This window comes from Salvia miltiorrhiza, chromosome 6 (genome assembly GCF_028751815.1).
Source record: "Salvia miltiorrhiza cultivar Shanhuang (shh) chromosome 6, IMPLAD_Smil_shh, whole genome shotgun sequence".
NCBI classification, from domain to species: Eukaryota; Viridiplantae; Streptophyta; class Magnoliopsida; order Lamiales; family Lamiaceae; genus Salvia; species Salvia miltiorrhiza.
In genome coordinates, this window is record NC_080392.1 from 40,841,453 (window position 1) to 40,862,009 (window position 20,557).

At 37.7% G+C, this 20,557-nt stretch overlaps 1 protein-coding gene, 1 long non-coding RNA gene and 1 pseudogene across 3 annotated transcripts; all 3 read right to left on the minus strand.

Moving 5' to 3' along the window:
* Positions 1-5,527: 5,527 nt before the first annotated feature.
* Positions 5,528-7,138, minus strand: LOC130989557 (expansin-A1-like; annotated as a pseudogene).
* Positions 7,139-12,060: 4,922 nt separating this feature from the next.
* LOC130989558 (polypyrimidine tract-binding protein homolog 1) lies at positions 12,061-18,658 on the minus strand. 2 transcript variants are annotated; one of them, XM_057913528.1, is made up of 10 exons: positions 18,250-18,658; positions 17,298-17,507; positions 16,471-16,533; positions 16,314-16,387; positions 16,079-16,174; positions 14,732-14,789; positions 14,555-14,659; positions 14,383-14,464; positions 12,812-12,924; positions 12,061-12,639 (listed from the first exon to the last, which is right to left on the minus strand). In XM_057913528.1, the coding sequence occupies exons 1-10, from the start codon at positions 18,430-18,432 to the stop codon at positions 12,259-12,261; spliced, it is 1,365 nt and encodes a 454-aa protein (XP_057769511.1). In that variant the 5' UTR covers positions 18,433-18,658; the 3' UTR covers positions 12,061-12,258. The 2 variants fall into 2 exon arrangements, with proteins under 2 accessions (XP_057769511.1, XP_057769512.1); XM_057913529.1 differs by having other exon boundaries at positions 12,859-12,924; positions 18,250-18,590.
* A 569-nt stretch (positions 18,659-19,227) lies between these two features.
* LOC130989560 (uncharacterized) lies at positions 19,228-20,072 on the minus strand. The gene is made up of 2 exons (XR_009090683.1): positions 20,038-20,072; positions 19,228-19,485 (listed from the first exon to the last, which is right to left on the minus strand). It is a non-coding gene; the product is annotated as an uncharacterized LOC130989560 (long non-coding RNA).
* Positions 20,073-20,557: the final 485 nt, after the last annotated feature.

The following is a 20,557-nucleotide window of genomic DNA, read 5'->3' on the forward strand; positions in this document are numbered from 1 at the left end:
GAAAAAGAAAAAAAGCACCTCCAACAGAACCACCGACATAATTTTATACTCTTGTCATTAAATTTCAATAAGATAATTAATTTTTAGAAAAGTCCATTATAAATTTATAGATTTCATTAAAATTATAAATTAATTATTTTAAAACAAAAATTATGGATCTATAGAAACTTATTAAAATATGAATGACCTATTGTGATTTTATTTTTCTTGAAATTTAAATATAGGTAGATTTTAGAAACAATACATCCGCGTAGCCATTTTGAAGAAAAAAAAAACATAAATTTTGGTCACTGATTTGAAAAATACAAAATCTGGCCATTTTTTACGTTTTAGGACTATTTTGCCCTTAATTAGGGCGGACCGGATTCAGGCTTGCGCGCATGTTAGGTACACTTGGCACTATTAGTGCCAAAAGTACCAACAAAAAAAATATATATAAAGAAATAAATCAAGTAAATTGGTGCCATGCACGAATAATACTAGTGACCATATTAGTGCTAATAGTGTCATATACTTGTGTTGATACACTGTCTTGTCTTATATAGATGAGTGCAATTTTGAACACTTCCCCGTAGGGTTTAGATTCTCAAATAGGGTTTAGATTTCTCATTTGGGGTTTACATTCTTCATTTAGGGTTTAATTATCGAATGATACTTTTGGCACTAATATTACCATTTGTGCCAAAAGTACCAATTTACTTGGTTTTTTTTTTTATTTCTATTGATACTTTTAGCACTAATATTGTCATTTGTGCTAAAAGTACCAATTTACTTAGTTTTTTTTTTTTCCTGTTGGTACTTTTGGCACTAATAGTGCCAAGTATACCTAACATGCGTGCAAATTCGAATCCGATATGCCCTAATTAAGGGCGAAACAGTCTTAAAACGTTAAGAATGACCAAAATTTGTAGTTTTAGATGAGTGGCTAAATATTAAGTATGATTTACTGTTTAAAATGACTATCTCAAAATGTAACTCTAGATTTTATTCCTATTGTCTTATTGCATCCAAAAGTTATGGTTTCATGTTTCGACTGCGATAAAAGGTTGTGAAGATTTTGTTGCAGCTTTCAATGTATTATTAAACTGAATTTTATTAAAAAAGAGAAGAGAAAACCTAAACCCTTGAAAGCACAAGAAAAGCAGACTAAGGGCCGAGCCTCATTAAAACCTCTTCACGGAAAACCCAGTGGGAAAAACCGTGAAGAGGAAAAAGAGTACCCGTCTATAGGAACAAACCGAAAAAGGAAAGAGCGGAAGGGGAAGTTTCCGGAACTCCGACCTGACCATCATCCCCAAACAATCCCGGCTCTTACCTAAACCAACGAAACAAAAATAAGGGCAAAAGGCCGGTAAGACGCCGTCGCCAAAAGCCCAAAAACGAAAAAGGTGACACGGTCGGTTAGACGTCGTCGCCGTAATCACCGACACAAACCAAAAATGCGAGTTACACGGTCGGTTAGACGCCGTCGCCGAAAGCTCGCCACAACAAAGAGAGAACTCGCCAACAAGAACCACACGGCTGGTGATACGCCGTCGCCGGCAGCTCCCGTCGAACGAACCCAAAAAACTGAAAGTTTCGGCCGATAAGACGCTGTCGCCAGAAACTAAAAGACTAAGAAAAACAACACCTAAAAAAATAGGAATCGGACCACTCCAAAACCCAAGCCCTCGTCTAGGAGCAGCAAAGGAGGCGCAGCGCAGACCACCGCTGCAAACATCCAAACTCCGCAGAATCTCCAAACCTTCCCCGAGCAAAGAGTCCAAACGAAGCGCTGGAACGCGCCAGCCCCGAGCACCACCTGTTCGACGAAAGACCAGGAACCAGGCCACCCAGTTGTCGACGCAAAGCTCTCTCAAACAGCAGGCCACCTCCGAACACCAAGTGTTCGACGAAAAAACAGAAACCACAACTCGAACAGCCCCAAACATAGCACCTCGCGGCGCCTGACTATTCACCAAACCCCAAAAACAAAACACCACAAGCGCCCACCATCTGCTCGATAAAACAACACGCCGCAGCAACCAACGCATCCACGACGCTCTCCCCGATCGTACTAATAGGAAGTACGAATATAAGAGTGCATAGCCATATCCTGCCGAGCGACATCTTTTATCTCTTCAATCTCATGAGGCCACCATCCCTCGTCACGCAAAGGGTTCGCCATTAAGTCTGCAGCTTTATTTCCTTCCCGAAATATATGTGTAATATGCAGATGAAACAAAGACAGAGAACTCAGAATGTCTTCCCAGGAAGCTTTGAATCTCCAAGGCACATTCTTAGACTTTTCACGAAAAAGGCCCACAACATAAGTGGAGTCAGACTCGATCCAAAGCTTCGTCCAGTGCCTCACCCGAGCAATACGAATAGCCAAAATAACAGCCAGTAATTCCGCTTCGAAAGCATAGCCCATGCTGTATTTGTAATGGAAGCAGCCACGAACCCATCCCCAGTGATCACGGAAAACCCCTCCATATCCAATAGCACCCGGCGCACCCATAGCTGACCCATCCGTATTTACTTTCATCCAAGGCGCCGTAGGAGGCCACCAACTGACCGTGATATAAGTCGGCGGAGGAGCAGCTCGACCTTTAATACCAATGTTCCGTAAAATAGTATAGTCCGCCCAACTATTGTCCATGTGACCAAGCTTCTTAAAATTCATATCCATCTCCAGGAAAGACACTCTCACCACCTGCAAAATGCGCCTCTGGCAGAACTTGTAATTATCAAAGATACACTTGTTACGTTGACTCCAAATAGCCCAGATCATGGCAATAATCCCACATTTCCAGAAATTATTTAGTTGAGAACTCAGCTTCCTTCCCCAAGCAAGAACCAAAAAACTATGAATGTCAGCCGAGTGTAAGGCCTCCAGGAAGTTAAACCAATTCAAGAAATCGTGCCAGACAGGTCTCACAAGCGCACAATCCCAGAAAATGTGCGCCGACGTCTCAGAATCTCTATGGCAAATCGGGCATATGTTCGGTGTGATCAAACCGTGTCGAATGAGCCTATCAAAAGTCGGCATTCTATCATGCAGCAATCTCCAGCACACCAACGATCTATGAACCGGAATAAAGGTCTCCCAAATCCACTTTCCCCAAGAGACCGTAGGAAACTTATGCCCATGGTGGGAAAAAGCAAGAGCAGCCGTCACTTTTCCTTGTAACGAAGGCTTCCAAAATCTCGTGTCCGAATCTCCAATGGGTAGCAACAGAATGTCGCAGACCACCATCGGATAGGAGTTTACAAATTCTTGAGTAAAATGCCAAACTCCATCAAAGAAATAATCCTCAACTGTTTGATTAAGATTATCCTTAAAAAAGAACGGCACTCCACATTTTTCCGCAAGTCTATACCCAAGCCAGTCATCTAACCAGAAAAGAGTGGAGTCGCCTTTACCAATGTAGCTGAAAGAATCCCAGATGAGCTCGCTCACTTCCTCACGCAGCCCAATCCAAACCGAGGAGGGAGCCACAGCTTTCACTTTGCAACAAGGAGTGAGATATATGCGTTTCATAATATCAAAGCCAAAGCTATTCCCTTCAATAACCTTCCAAGCCATCTTCATAAGAAAACTCTTATTCATAGTCACGAAGGAACGAATTCCCAGCCCACCTTCCGTCTTAACAGCACAAACTCTATTCCAGTTAACAGAACAAGAAGGTTGCTTACTAACATCGCCATTCCAAAGGAAGTTCCTGCATTTAGCATCAAGATCTTTAAGAAGAGAACGGGGCCATCTGTACACCATCATAGAGTGCGTGAGCGAGCTACTGATGACCGAATTAATTAAACATAATCTACCCGCCATGGAGAGCTGCAAACCTTTCCAGCGAGCAAACTTATTAACAATACGATCATGAATCACTTGAAGATGCGAAGCTTTAGGTTTGCCACGAAAAATTGGAACACCCAAATAAGTGAACGGCAAATCACCAGTAGTAAGAGCCAAAATCCGAGTTACCTGCCTCTTAGTTCTCGCAACAACACGATCCGAAAAAATGATCTGGGACTTTGAAGGGCTGAAGATTTGACCAGAAATATTACCATAATAATTCAAGATCTTCAGCAGAGTTCAAGCATTAGCTTTAGTGGCTTTGCAGAAGATAAGGATGTCATCCGCATAGAAAAGATGCGTAGGAAAAGTCACCCCTCTACTAAATTGCATAGGAACCAGATGACCAGAGCGAACGCAATTATGGAAAAGACTACTGAGAGCGTCTTCCGCAATTCCAAACAAAATAGGAGACAAAGGATCTCCTTGTCGAACACCTCTAGAACAACCGAAGAAGCCTCGGAGTTCCCCGTTATAAAGAATAGAGAGCCGAGCCGACGACAAAATAACCTCAATCCACCTAATGAAACGATGATTGTAGCCACAAACCCTTAGCACATTCAGGAGGAAATCCCACCTCAACGTGTCAAATGCTTTGGAGATATCCACTTTACATGCCATATTTTGGCCATCGCAAGAACGTCTCAAACAATTGATACCCTCCGAACCAAGCATAATGCAATCGTGGATCGATCTTCCACTAATAAACCCAAATGCTTTCAATGTATATTAGTTGTGAAGATTTTGTTGCCGCTTCAACTGCGATAAAAAGTTGTGAAGATTTTGTTATCGCTTTGACTGCGATAAAAAGTTCTGAAGATTTAGCTGCCGCTTTCATCGGTGTTGAATTAGTTGAAACATGAATATATATTAGTAATAAGTTACATTGATTTTTTCCCTAAATAAAATAAAATAAGTTACATTGAATTTGTAGGTGCATGAAAATATTTAATTACATATATGTAATGAATTGGTAAATACATAAAACAATATTACTTATCTACAATTAATTGATGGATAAATGATTCCTACTTAATTAAACATGCATAATTCTATTTAATTTAAATGCATTAAAACATTATCTACCATTTGTTTTTCCACATTATATAACTTGATCTAAAACTATAATTTTTAAAATTAAGTATATCTTAAAATTAATAAAATTCCTATTCCCAAAACTATTAATTTATAAAGGTTTCAATCTTAAACCTCAATTCGATCTCTAAATATTCTTGCTTGTGTAAGTTGTTTTTTTTCGTTGTGTTAATTAATGGAATTGAATTTCATTGAGCTATATATCTAAACATTCATCATAAATTAATTTTCACAGTAACAAAAGTTGCAGAATTGAATAGGGCTGTTGAATCAAAATGAGCTTTTAAGATGGTGTCAGGTTTGATACACCGACAATACTGTTATAACACTTATTTTTCAATGAACAACCTCATATTTTTATTTCTGCATAAAATCTCCATATTTATTGCCTTATTACATATTGTTCAAATCTTGGAGTAAAGTCAACACACAAGTATACGACTTTTCTGCTAACTGTTGCACATCAATGAACGAACTCGACGCCTTAAATAATCAGACAACTAGTGTGATGAAAAGGGCCACAAAGAGATAATGAATTAGGTGACAATAATAACACATGCATTCCTTAATTCTAACAAGAATTAAACCAAATTAACAAAATACTAATTATTTCTTATACATAATTCTCTCAATCCATTGTACATAACTCATTCATAAATTGTTGTCGTGCTACAACATTGTAGAAAAGGAAAAAGAAAATATTACAGAAATTATTGTATTTGGAGTAATTTCTTTACTTCCACACACACACACACTCACAAGGGCCACTTCAAAATAAGCCCTTTAAAAAGTATTACCGATTCTTGTAATGTCTATATCTTTTTCTTTTTTTTTCTCTCTTTTTTCTTCTTCCAAAAATCTAGATTATATATAATATAATTTATAAGTTAAAACAATCTTGATCACGTGGTGCATGATTGATTCCTAGCGGAACTGGGCGCCGGTAAACGTCTGACCGAACGACCAGCCCGGCGACGCAACGTTGTACGACACGAGGCTCCGGCCGTCGCTGGTGATGACCTTGAACGACAAGCTTTGTCCGTTGAGGTAAGAGTTGCTCTGCCAATTTTGGCCCCAATTTCTCGACATCGGCTGCCACGCGGTTCTCGATCCTTTGATGTAAACCGCGTGCACGTCTCCCGCCCCTCCCACATTCGTTCACTAACACGAGGATTGAAATACGAGTGGCCGTTAATCGTGAACCTAATTCCACCCCGCCTCCGACATGGCACTCTGCGTCATAAATTCAAGAAAAATAGTCTCAATCATAATTGGATAGTACTAGTACAAATTAAAGTGTATAATTTCAAAATTGGACTAGTGAATAGTGATTAGGCCCTAACGGGACCGCTGTCACATTTTTACGTACAATATTATATACATATATGTGTGTCTTTTTTAATTAAATAGAGTCGGGATTTAAGTATCAATATCACCTTCTATAGAGGACCGGCACAACGCCGGCCCTATATTGGGCGATGCGTAGGAAGACGGGTTCGGAGAGGTCGAAGTGGTGGTTGGGAGGCTCGCACCACCCTCCCGGAGGGCAGAAGTTAGTGGCGGTGACGACGATGGAGCCGCGGATGCACGATTGGCGATCGTTAACACAAACGAGTTGAAAGCATGCACCACAACTCAACCCATTGTTGAAGAGAGCAGTGCTCAATGCTGCTGTATTAGTTCCATAGCCTTGGCTGTATAGGTTTCCATACCCACAAGCCCCACCTTTTTAAGACCAAAATTAGTTTAAGGATAAAATCATTTCAAGAATTGGCCTTATATGATAATTAAACAAGTTTAATGCACAAATTGAAATATAAATTTTTGTTACACACCCATTGTTCCAGAAGCATCCCCTCCTCCATAGAAAGTGGCACGAGCATTAATCCAACCTCCATAGTAGGCATATGCAGTTGTTGAGCATGACAGAAATCCCACTAACAAAATTGTGAAAGTGGCCATTTTCTTTCCTGCAGCAAATAACCATTAAAGAAATGAAAATATTGAAGAAAAAAAAGGATAAGGAGAGAGAGAGAGAGAATTTACTGTAGATTTTGATCATGTTTGTTGAAGGAGTTGTGAGGGAGTGAGCAAAGTGTTGGATGGGAATAAATAGAGAGGGAATTGGGAAACAATGAAGAAGACGTGGGATAAGTTTCATCTATTGCATGGGACCATCCAAACTCAGCATTAAAAAGTAGTTTAACATCCTCATTTTTTTGAGAAATTAATGAATTGTTTTCTAAGGAGGCGAAATTAGTTTTTAGTTAATTAAATCGACTCATGAATTTGCATACAAACGAAACGTGGATTAGTTTGGCTGTCCATCTTCAAATAGATAGCAAAACACTTATGATCTTCTCAAACTAAAATTGCTAGAATTAATTGGACACATAATATATATAAGGTTCAAGTAAAAACCATTAAATAAAATAAGAACGGAGAGCCATTTTCAATCCTTCGGTCATCAAGATCTATGGTGGATGCTTCATCTTATTGGATGATGCATCATCCGAGTTTGAATCCTGGAGGAAGCAAAAAATTTACTATTTTTTTTTCAAATATATTAATTTTAACAACAAATTAATTTTTACAGCAAATGCATTAATTGTAATGATTTTCATGTTCTTACAAAAAAATATAGTTCTCACCACATCCGATATCTATATATAGTACCAAAAACACAGAGGGGTAAAATAGGAATAACGATTTTTAGGCAAAAACATGCAAATGTATCATTAAACTTACGTAGATCCCAAACTTATGCATTGTATTTAATTTTATGAACAATTAATAATGTGGATGATATTATGCTCACCTTTTCGGACCAAGTCTAACGGATATGAATGAAGGCAAAGATTCAAACTTGGTAAAAGAATATTATCAAAGAAGAAAGTCAAGACTGATACCATTCAGTCAAAAGACAGAATAATAAGACAAAAAAAAGGAATTTCAACTCCATCGACCTTGAAGCTCAGCTCCACCTCAACCTTGGCAGTTGAGCCATGTCAACCCTTGACGAGTCAGCTCCGCTGAGTGTCACGCTTGCACTTGATGAGTTAGCTCTGCTTAGTGTCGTCCTTGACGGGCCAGCACCGCTGATTGTCACCATTGACGGGTCAAGCTCCACTGAATGTCACTCTTGACGGATCATCGAGCGTCAACCTTGGCGAGTTAACTCCCTCGAGTGTCATCCATGACAGGTCAGCTTGCCGAGCGTCTACTTTGGCAAGTCACCTCTACTTATCCGCGCACCACCTTATTGGTCAACTCTTCCAACTTTAGATATCAGCTTCATCAATTTTGATGATCCACCTCAAAACAAAAACTATTGTAACGAGACTTGGGCCCAATTGCCCTGATGAATGGGCCTTTAATATCTAGGTTTACTTTGTAATCTATAAATAAAACCTTCATGCGTAAAAATTATCAAGTTATGCAATACTCATCAGATGGAATAAAGCACCATCTCTATATGTTTTCTCTATCTTCTCTCTACAAATCTTAGTTGTTGTTACTGAATTTTGCTCGATTCATATTGTTCTCTATAAATTTGTGGTTGAGATTTAATTAAACCCAACTCAACTGATCAAAACGGCGAGCAGTGAACAACGAATGCATTAATCCTCACTAGTACTGCACTATGTAAATATATATTATATGGTTCCAGTGAGATTTATATTATTCGTGAGAAATGGAAATAACGAATAAATATAATCAATATAATACTTATTTATACATTACATTGATTTATTCGTAAAAATTATTAACTTATTCATCCGTGCTCGCACGCATTCTCACTTATCCATAAATTTCTCTTTCTCCCCTTCAACTAAAATGAAAATCTCTCTCTCTCTCTCTATATATATATATATACGATCGTCAATTAATTAAGAATTTTATAATCAAGCTCGGCTCAAACTTGATACTAAATAAAATATCAAACTGCTCGAACCCGAATACTATCCTTGAAACTCGACAAATTAAATAGGAGAAAAACTTCCAACACGTTACATAATTCACAACTTTTGAGTAGACTCGAGTTTCTTTATAAGGGTGTTTATCAATTGATTGACATAAAATTAAGGGCCAAAATGCACAAGCAGGCAGGCAAACAGCTGTGCACCAACAAAGATTAAGACTTGCTAATCAAGAATTTATTACAATGGGTGCTCTTTAGTGCAGAGACGCAATATCATTTTGGATTCTGGCTGATTTAATTTATTTTTACCAATTACTCCTATGTATCATTATTTTATTTTATTTTCTTTTTCTTTTTCTTTTTTGATGTAGGTCGATATTTCCCTTTCGAGCATCGAGGGTTTGATTGATGTGTGATAGTGTTTTTTAGGGAGAAAAACATGGGATAATTAATGAGGTTGTAGTAAACTTGTTTTTGTAGTGAGAGAAGATTGTGCACATGGGGATGGGGTCATGAGCAGACACAAGCAGTGGTCGTTTATAAATGCGTGGTAGACTGGACTATGATTTCATTACTTCAAATATGTATATAACAATGCTTTGGGATTTTTTTTGTGCGCATTTAAGATTATACTGTTTTGGGTTGCAGAGAGTGGCATAATGCAAAGCTCCACGTTATTAGGTTTTCTTTCATTATTATGCTAATCTTTTTGGCTTTCTTTAAACTTTAATTATTTCCCATTTTTATATTTTGTGAGGAAAATAGTTCATCAATTCGATGGTAGTGTGGCAGTGTTTGGATTCGGTTAAGGATAAGTATATGGTAGCCCCTCCTTTTTTACGTGGTGGGTACATTAATAAAATTTAAATAGTCACATTATCAATATATAATTGAAATTAAAACTTTAGATAATTTCACATGAATTTCAAGAACCTTTTCGTGAGTTTCTAGTTAGAGCATGTTGTTAGTTACTGATAGTAATTATATGAAGTCTAATTTGTACTGTGTCTATCGATAATCGTCATTAATGAAACTCTATTAATTTTTTGCTTATAGGGGTTCTTAGTTATTATTTTCAATAGGGTTAATTAAACTCAACTTTTTTTTTGTTATAAATTCAACTTTTTTTTATAGATAAACTCAACTTCTTTTTAACAGAAATTAAACCTACAGTTTTAAAATGTTTTAATAATCTCTCAGCCTTTAAACTTCTAGCAAATTTGTCTCTTCTAAATTTTTGCACGAAGTTGGAGTTGAGATTTAGATGTTTATCCGACATCGAAACTCAAAATTAATTGATTGAGAGTTTTTGAAGATCATTTTTTGAGTTGTCTTATTGTGTTGTCAATTATTTCGTCAGATTTTAGCCGAGAGTGATCGAGCGTAATGGGGTTAGAGCTTGTTGATATATGGTTCGAGATGTAATTCCGAATGTATGACAACAAAATTGATAGCATGAGAGAATAATTCAGACCATAACCTTCAAAATTCTTCAATCAAATAGATGTCTCAATCTTATCTTCAAATTGAAGCAAAAATTTAGAAGAGATGAATTTGCCACAAGTAATTAAAAGACTATAAGATTATTGTAATATTTTAAAAGTTAGATTTAATTTACATTTGAACTCTTATCAGTACATCCAATATGTAACCATTTTTATGAAGTTCCATAAGAAAAAAGTTGGTAAATGGTTGCTCCACATTTAATTGAATACTAAGTTAATAACTAAGTTTGAGTGAGTATTGCTGGTTGGTTTAGTTGATTACAGCCTTAACCTAAACTGCGGGTGGGTAAGTCCTATTTGTAGATCCCGGGTTTAAAGTAATTTGGCCCAATATAGATTTGGTTGGGGCACCAACCAGCATTCATGGACATTTCTTTAATAACTGTTGCCACATAAATGTAGTTTTGTGATGCTGAATTACTACTATATTGTGTACCTTTTCTCTTTCATTTTTTTACTGTTGTGATGAAGCATGGACCTGAAAATTAAAGATTCCAACCACCATAGGCGACAAATCAAAATCTCTTCGGCATTGACAGATGCTGCGTGAAACCCAAAATCAATACCCTCGGTATTTCACAGTTGGATATTCAACCAAAATAAAAAATAGTTTCGAAAAATCAAATAAACGAATTCTCAGCGATTATCTGAATTATATACCTTATGTCACATTTCAACTTCAGGTAACACAACAATTACGAGGAAAGCTAATGATGCCTAGCTCAAGTGACAAAGTTGAGGCATTCAAAGACAATCCTTTGTAAGAGGTCTTGGATTCAATCTCGTCTGCGTGCGAATAGTTTTCCCACTTTTGTGTGGATAGTGTTTTCACCTTTGTGAGAGGTCTTGAGTTCAATTCCACCTGGTAGTTTTTCCACTTTTGTGTGGGTAGTGTTTCCACCTTAGTGTTTTCACCTTTATGTGGGTAGTGTCCCGCATGCGTGCGGTTATTTTTCCACATTTGTATGGTGTAAAAGTGTGGATAGTGTTTTCACCTTTGTGTAGATCTCGTCTGCATGCAGGTTGCTGATTTGATTATATTAGATGCCTCTTGTAATTTTCAAAACAATTATGAGATAATGGAACTGAAACGTCGTGATTTTATAAATGGAAAGAAAGTGAGTGGTTAAGACATAATCGGATAAGCCATATTTATTGCTCCAATTAGGAGAAGAATAACTGAATCCACCTTTATATTCCTCAGTTTGATGTCCTTTAAAGAATGTGAAAAGCACATGTGCGTGGTTGCCAAAGGCTCAACCGTAATCATCGTCAAAATCCTACATCTCACCATTTTCCAAATCTGCAACTATAATACCACTGATTTTATTTCTCTTGCCAGATAGATAAACCATCTAAATCAACAACACTGCAACACATCGAATTTCTGAGCCATTACTATCTCATTTAAAACATTATCATATAAATCTCCTGCAATAAAATGAGCTCAGAAAGGTGGTTGCTGCAGTGAATATGCATACAAGAACCATACTTCCATGCTCGTGAATTGATTGAGATGGAAAGCAAGACGCGTCGCAAGTCCCACAAGAATACAACACTCCACGCTGCGTAATAATAGTTATGTTTTCAAGCGTGGACCAACCCGTTCGGCAAGCTTTCAATTCATGCCCGTTCCACAACTCAGGGATGTGATCGGGAAGATACGAAGGAAGAAAACAAAAGCAAACATCCTCGAATGAAATATGAACACAGCAATAACAGATATAGAGTGACAAGATGGTGGTGGTCACCGACAAGAATTTATCCTGCTGTAGTTGTTACTTCTGATGAAACTTACAACGAAATCTGTAATGCTCACTGTTTACGCAACTTCAGATCATTTTTCTGAACCTTTCTCTACATAAACAAAGTTAATCGAACGAGTAAGGTACAGCTCATGACCCGTAGTATGGGGATTGACTAGGACGAGAAGATCCACCAGGAGGGCCGTTCGGCTGATGCGAGGGCTCAGTGCCTCTCGTGTGGGGAGCCCCGGGGGCGGGATGAGCATTTGGCGAGCTGAAAGGAGGAATAGCTGCAGCTGCATAAGCAGGAGGAGGAGCTGAGCCATATGCTTGACCGGGAAATGTGCTAGGAGACGACATGAAGGTTTGTCCACCTGCTGGCATGGTAGGGAACCATGAGGATGCTGGAGCCTGTGGCATGCCACCGGAAGTGTAGCCACCTGCTGAAGCGGCTGGAGGGTTCTGCCATCCGGTAGATCCAGGACTTTGCTGCATTGGGATGGTGTAATCTCTACTTTTGTCACTGTACGCCTGCAATATACATATATATCCTATAAGAGGCATCGATAGAAAGGATAGAGGTGCCGAGAAGCATACACCAAGAGCAGAAGTCCCTTCTTTTGTCAACATTAATTGATCACAAACAAGCCCTTCATTTTATTGTGTCACTATTGATTCTTTAATTCGAAAGCACATTTTATACCTTCACATTGAGATCAGTATGACGAGAGTATGATAGATGAAGCTTACAATAGCCACCATCATATATGCAATGACCTTCTAAAGCATCTTTTGCAACAGCTGCAGTTGTGATGTCTGCAGTAGAAATAAGAATTACTAGATCAGATTGTGCACCCAAAATCCACTAAATGCACATGAAAAGAATTTAGAAACAATGCAGCAAAACAATTCCATTGACAGAGAGAAGAAATTATCTGAATGTCTTATACAGAAAGAAAAATCTTCTCTGCTTGTAATGAACAGAAACAAAGTTTTTTGCATAACTTGCAAGAATAAGAGGGTTTTCTCATCTCAAATGGAATATACTATTATCATATAGAAAGCATAGTTATTATTAATAGAAAGCAAATTGCGCTCACAATCTCGTTGTGTCGCGCAATCGTGACTCAGAGGTTATGTTCAATAGTGAGCGCTATATGCGCTATTTCCTGATCACGCATCGCGCGCGCTATATAGCGCGCAATTGATATATTTTCTGCATGGGCTTGGGCTTGGGCTTTTAAGATTTAATTAGGGTTTATTATAGATAACTTATAAAATAAGTCTGATCTTTCCTCAAAAAAAAAGTCTGATCTGACCGCCCAACTCCAACTGCATCGCAGACTCTTCAGTTCTTCACTTCTTTTAAAGTTAATCGTTACTATTTCTTTCTTCTCCTAATCCCAAGCGACAGACAGACTCTTCGGTTCTTGAAGAACCGTTCTTCACTTATTCCTATCCTCTTCTCACATTGATCACTTCTTCTTCCTCTCCTCTTCTCATATTCAGTTTCTATTCTATGGCAAGTTCTAGTGAAAAAGATAAGGATGTAGGATAGTTGCATGGACTATGGTCGAACCAAACAACACAAAATCGTTAGATGCAATTATTGCTCTAAAATCTTTAAAGGAGGGATCACAAGGCTGAAAGAGCATTTAGCCAGAGGCTACAGAAATTACGTTTTTATGACTTTTATCTTTTTATTAACTAGACATGTTATGTATGTTTTTCTTATGATTATGATATATATGTTTTTATATGCTTCTGCTCAATATATTCAAATAGCGCGCGATAGTGCGATTAATAAGTATGATAGAAAGAGTAGGATAGAAAGAGAAAATTTATAGGAAGTCACCCTAACATTCCCTACATAGCAACACCTTTAACAGCTCCTGGGCAAGGGCAAGTAAACAAATGCCACAGAGCATGACTATTTCTCATCTTCCTGGAATAGGAAAAACATTACAATAAAACCATCAACTATCCCTTTCAGGCTTGCATACTAGCATAGAAATGAAACATGGAAGAGATACAAGTGATGCAGGGAGCTTTATTTCACATGTCTGATAATAGGCTAGTTGCAAGCAAAAGGTAGAATGTACGCATTGGTTGCTAAATTTCTACCATTCAAACTGATTTAATGTTTTAGATGTTCCAGGGAAGCTGACACAAGCCTCAAAGATGTCCAGACAGTTTTCTCTTTTTTTTTGACACTCAGTTCTCCATTAAATGGAAGACTGGATCTTGAGGGCAAGCATTTTACAAGTAACTTACCAGGATACTGGATTAGTGCCTGAGTTCCCCCATTCTTCTCAAATATTGCAATCTTCTGGACTGTCCCAAAAGCAGAGAATACCTGATCCAAAGTAGTCACAGTTAGATGAAACCATGCCTCATAAAATGTGCAACTAAGAGTCTAAGACAACAAATAAGCACAAAACATTACTGTATGAAGAACATCCACTGTGACAGCATACTGCATATTCTCAATAGAAGCAAGCAGCACATTACTCTCAAATTCTTTTTTCTTCCCATCAGGACCTACAACAGGCTGGATAAACAACGTCGTTAATACTAGCCCTGAATTATAGCTAGCAAAATGTTGTTCAGTTCAGAAATGAACCTGAAGCAAACCATCCATGGCAGTCGGATTTACAGGAAGATGAGGATTTGTGTAATCTCTGCAGGTTTAATGAAGGATAAATACAAGCATGTTAGGAGGGCATGGGCCATATACGGAATGAGACAGACCACAGATCAAATGAAACTTTCTCGAGAATAGAAGGACAAGAAAACCATCTAAACTAGGTTTGTAGACACTGTAAATCTTAGCATAAACACTCAAATCCAGTAATCTACATTGGATCCTAGCTGCAAGTGGCATCCGAAGTGCCCCAGCTCCACTAGAAGCCAACAGATGACATAATTATTTGATGTTTCTTTACTTGACCAACAGCAGGGAGATATATCAAGCACAGACTTCTATTTATCCAAAAATCTCCACAGTCCAGAGGCCGAAAGCCACAAAAAAATAACTTATAAGCTCTGAAATATCTTATAAGTTGTTGCCTGTTGGAGCTTATAAGCTCTCTAAAATAAGCTTAGCCAAACACCCCTTTAATATGCAACAATCGCCAAACAAATTTTGTTATAAATTGAATAATCAGAAAGAGGTCACAAGACCAGGTAAGCGCATAAGATGAAAACCACCTAAGAGTATATACAGTGTGGACTAGAGTAATCAAATTAGCAAACATCCAAGACTTAAGTCAACATATGATATATCCTCCAGGTCAGATATGAAACATATTTATTACTACAATAAAAAGCACCTTTGACAATGTTATAGAAATTTGGAGTGTTGAAGACAACTAATTAATAGCATTCTACATAAACTCTCCCTACTTCATATGAAGAGTTTATTTGTTTCTTCCTAAAAACAATGAATGCCCTGTAATTTAAATTTCTAAAATAAGAGTTAAAAAGGCATTCAAAGAATAAAATTTCTTTCTGAGACACAAAAGATGATAGATAAACATGAAACGAACAGTAACTAACTTGTAAAAATCATTTTCAGAGTTCATTGATAGATTCTATGTTGAGAAAGTCAAGTAAGGAACACCTGTGACATTTTCATCTTGCACTAAGACCAAGATAATATGACATAATGCATTTGTCCTAAATCTGAGAAGGTAAAGTTGTGTAAGTCCTCATTATGGAACTTAAACAAAATTGAGAAAGAAAGAAAGGAATCATAAGATGGAGAATATTACTACGAAGCCATGAAAACACAGATCTGTGTTATAGCTGCTGAGCCTCACTAAACCCTAAATGAAAAAAGAAATCAATTAGAGATACCACATTTTTTCCAAATAGTTTCATGGACAAGAAAAACTTTAAACTCAACAATAATGATACCAAAAGAAAATGCACAAGAAATAAAGAAGTGAACAGGGATGTTAATTATTACCTGCTTCGATGAGATTGAAACTTAATATTCAAATCTGTGTGAGCAGAGTACGATATGCGTAAATAACACTCGTTTACATGACTTGGAAGAAGGTATCTGAAATTTTGGCAGTAAAAGAGCAAATTAAAAACACTGAAAGGTCCACTTACAAAATTATGTCAGACGTAGAAAACACAGGTTAGAAGAGGAAAAGATATTCAACTCCTAATCGTCCACTAAATTTTACACTACATACCTGGGTATACTTCTTCCATCTAATGAATCCCTTGCTGTAGATGCAGTCTGAACATCGCTATACTGAATTAAAGCCTGTCAATAATCACCAGCATAACAAACTGTAAGCTAGGATATTCAATTAGCAGAAATTTTCAGATGCTTTCTCGGAACTTCACCTGAAAACCAGCAGCCTTTTCAAATGTAGCAATTTTGTGGACAAAACCAAAAGCAGAGAATACCTAAATCGATTGAACTCCAAAATCAGCATACCACAGAGAAATAGTGTTAGAAACACCAGGAAAGAAGCAAGCTAGGGCCCATTTTCAATAAAAATGGTGCAATAGGGGGAACAGCATCTAATAGGATATAAGTGCAGAAAAACACCTGTAAAACTGTGAGAAGATAGGCCTTACAAAGCAGTCACATGACAATATATCCAGATGATCTCCAACAACATACTCTAAAAAGGACCATCTGTGATTTAATTGTGTCTCGTCAAAATTGAAAGCATAAACACTACTTCTAGAGAAGTAAATTTAAATGTATCAATATTTGAACTTTCCCAGACATAGTTACCATAAGAAGTTTGTTAAATACTCAAGGTCTTAAACCACACTCACGAATCACCAAACTGCCTAGATAACGCAGAACAGAATTGAAATCATTATTGACTGTTAGGAAACTCAAGAGGTTATAGTCATATTACAAATGGCGCAGGGAAGAAATGTACAAATATTTACAACGACATAAGAAGAAACAACTACCGAAATTCCATTGTCCAGCATCCAGCTATAGGTTCATAATATATATATATATATATATATATATAATATGTGTGTGTGTACATATATATAATATTAAGGCATTAATTATTTAAAACATGATAACTTAATGCTACCGAGTCACCCAATTCAACCTACCCATGTTCTTGAAACTCATTATCACTGGATAAGACAGAGAAACAATTCATGATGATACCCTCTACATAGCGAAAAGGCATTACCAAGTGAATGACATCAATGCTAACATCACCAGCTTCAACGCCCTCAATGGTTACTAGTAAAACATTTCCCGGGACATCTCCAGGGCTCTTGTTATTAACTATTTCATGCCTGTTTGAGTACTGTATATACACAGTCTTGCCACGGATCTGTGCAGGCTCTGAAGACGATGCATAGTATGTAACCATATTTATTGCCTGGTTCAGGTCAGACTGCAAAAGAGGAAAAATGCATGATAATCATCAATAAAGAGCTTCCGAATAGAAAATGGCAGAGTTTGTAAGACGAATCCATTGTTGCCTAGAAAACCAAAACAATTTTTGGATAACTTCATTCTCCCTCGCCATGTTTTCCTCATGAATATAATAAATTCAATATATTGTAAGAACCATTTTACAAGAGACCAAAACGGAAGCTGTTCTAGAATCACCAATTAATTTCTTACGATTGCATTCAAGTGCATCTACAAGCTGGTCTTCCCAGGCTGAAACACTAAGAAGAAGAAGACAATATCTGTTATGTTTAGCTTCTTCTTTTTTTCTTTTTTCCTTTATAGAAGATAATGACATCCACATTGACAAAGAGTTATGACTTCTATCTTTAGCTGTCACCGCATAATAATACAAGTAACTTAACTCTTATATCCATTTTTCCTCGATCCAATGCAACTGGAAACCATTTAAGACAAGTATCTCAAGGTGTCGCAGCTCATTTTCCATTAAAACTATGCCTAGATCAAATAAAGTATAAATCGGATTCCCTCTCAATCAGTGCATTCCATCGCATCATTTCCACGGAAATTTGACCTTCTAGAGTTAATTATCTCACAATAACACATCAAATGATTCTCATAACCCGCGAAGCAAAAACAAATATGACAGGCGCCCCTCGAAAAACAAAATTGAAGATATATGATCAAATGAAAACCAAACAAATTAAGGAAAACGAGCATACGAATTCGACAAAGGCTTGGTTTCGATTAGCCCCGACGTTGCACTTGGTGTTGACAATCTTGCCGAATGGTTTGCAGAGCTCGATGAGCTCCTCTTCGATGCACTCCCATGGAAGATTCCGGAGGTGGAGGACCTTCGACGGCGTCTGCGTGTACCGGAACTGAGGCTGCGCCGACGTAGACATCGTTGCTGAGCTACCGTCGATTGGGGTTTATCGGAATTCTAGGGTTTCTCGATGATTGGGGATTGTAGATTGCCGGTTTTTGGTGGTTAATAATAAGAGTCTACTGTTTTTGGACCGGATGTATTTTGTTTGGGGATTATTAAACGCAAGTTGCTGTAATTTTTACACTTTTTTATATTTTATTTATTTCCTTATATTTTTTATTTTTCTTTTTCTTCTTCTTTCTCCTCCATTGGGTTGGGTGGACCGTGGATGGTTTTTAAACGGAAACCTAAATTACAAGATTATATTGAGTTACGTGTATTTTTTTTTTTGAGAAACACATCACATAACTCACAAAACCATAGAGTTAACATCAACTGGCAAAACTTAAGAAAAAACAACAGAACAGCGATAAGAAAGGCTAAACTTAGCAAGACGATCAGCAATCTCATTTCCTTCACGCGGGGTCCAGCTGAACTCGCAATTTCTCATCAATGCAGCCACCTTAAAAATCTCAAAAAGGGTGTCGATAGGGGTGTAAATGAGCCGAGTCGAGTCGAGTCGAGTATTGCCATGCTCAGACTCGAGCTCGACTATTTTCATGAAGCTCGAGCTCGAGCTTGATTTTCTTGAGCTCGAGCTCGACTCGATGCCATACTCGTGAGCTCGAGCTTGACTCGATTAAGCTCGATTGTGGAGCCTTACTCGAGTTTGAGCTCGAGCTCGAGCTCGTTTAAGCTCGTTGAGCTCGAACTCGTTCAAACTCGGTGAGCTCGAGCTCGTTTAAGCTCGTCTGATACATGCTTCAACAAATTGAATAAAATTACAAAGCATTTCATTACGAGAAGTACTTCTACAAATCAATTATAACAAGTCTTAGATATCCAAAACATTGATTAGACTCGAAAATGCACATTCAAATAGTCTAAAGGCATCAAAAATTCAAAAACTAACAAGTCTTGAATCAAATACAACATAATAAAAGCAAATTTGCAACTTCTTCTTATAGATAATGCTCCAAGCCTCCAACATCAAGTCGTCTCTCCAATACGAACACCAACCATGTAAAGGCTGCAAAAGACGATCAAGACGCTTCAGCAAGGAGGGTAAATAGATGACACTCTGTACAAGATCAACCACAAAAAATCAAAATACTACTCACCCTCTGAATTTAGTACCGAATTTCTAATAAACTAGAATAATGGATTTATGTCCTAAACTTGAAATTAGTACCTCAATGTAGCAGCATGCCTCAAAATCTTATTCAGGTCATTTTTACCATTGGCATAAATTAGTTATAAATCTATATTCACATATATGATCAATACTCGTCTTAGTTTTATATGCTGAAATTAAATCAAACATTCAATAAAGTTCACCAACTCTCCAGTCAAAGAGCTTATCAATAAGCTGCTCTATAAGCAATATAGGATGGAATATAGAGAAGCAATATATATATAAGCTTCTCTATAAGCAATATAGGATGGAATATATAGGATGGAATATAGCAATAAAGTTCACCAACTCTCCACGCTGCCTATAAGCAATATAGAAGTAGAATGGAAACATAATTTACAATACAAGCAAAAAAATGTTACATTTAACAGGATGATAAATAAATACCATTGCAAAGGTTTCTTCTCACTCTCAAGAGATGGCAGTCGGAGGAGCAAGCTCGATCCAGATGATGCTGATGTCTTTTGCGGCCGACTGATTAGCGCAGAAAAGAAGAGACCGCGCTGAGCAGAGTGAACGGAGATGACAGTGGGCGACGGTGGAAAGGTGTCTGGTGGCGAGAAGAAACGGCGGGAATGGTGGATGGAGGTCGTGCTGCTCGTGCAGCGCAGAATCACACTGAACCGTGCGTGCTGCACTACTGCTGCTGTTAAGCTGTCCGGACCTTCGCCGGAAAGGCCGAGCCGCCGTCGCGTCGAGTGCCGGAATGCGTGTCACCGGCCAGCCGAGAGAGAGAGATGAGAGATTGGGGGTGGGCGACGCCAGCAGCTGTTGACTGTTGTGAGTTAGGGTTTGTGTAATTCAAATTCACTAGTTGTGTTAGAATGGGCTTAGGAATTGGGCCATCTTTGTGGGCTTTGAAATATATTTAATTTTGGGCTTATATATTATATATTATATATATAAT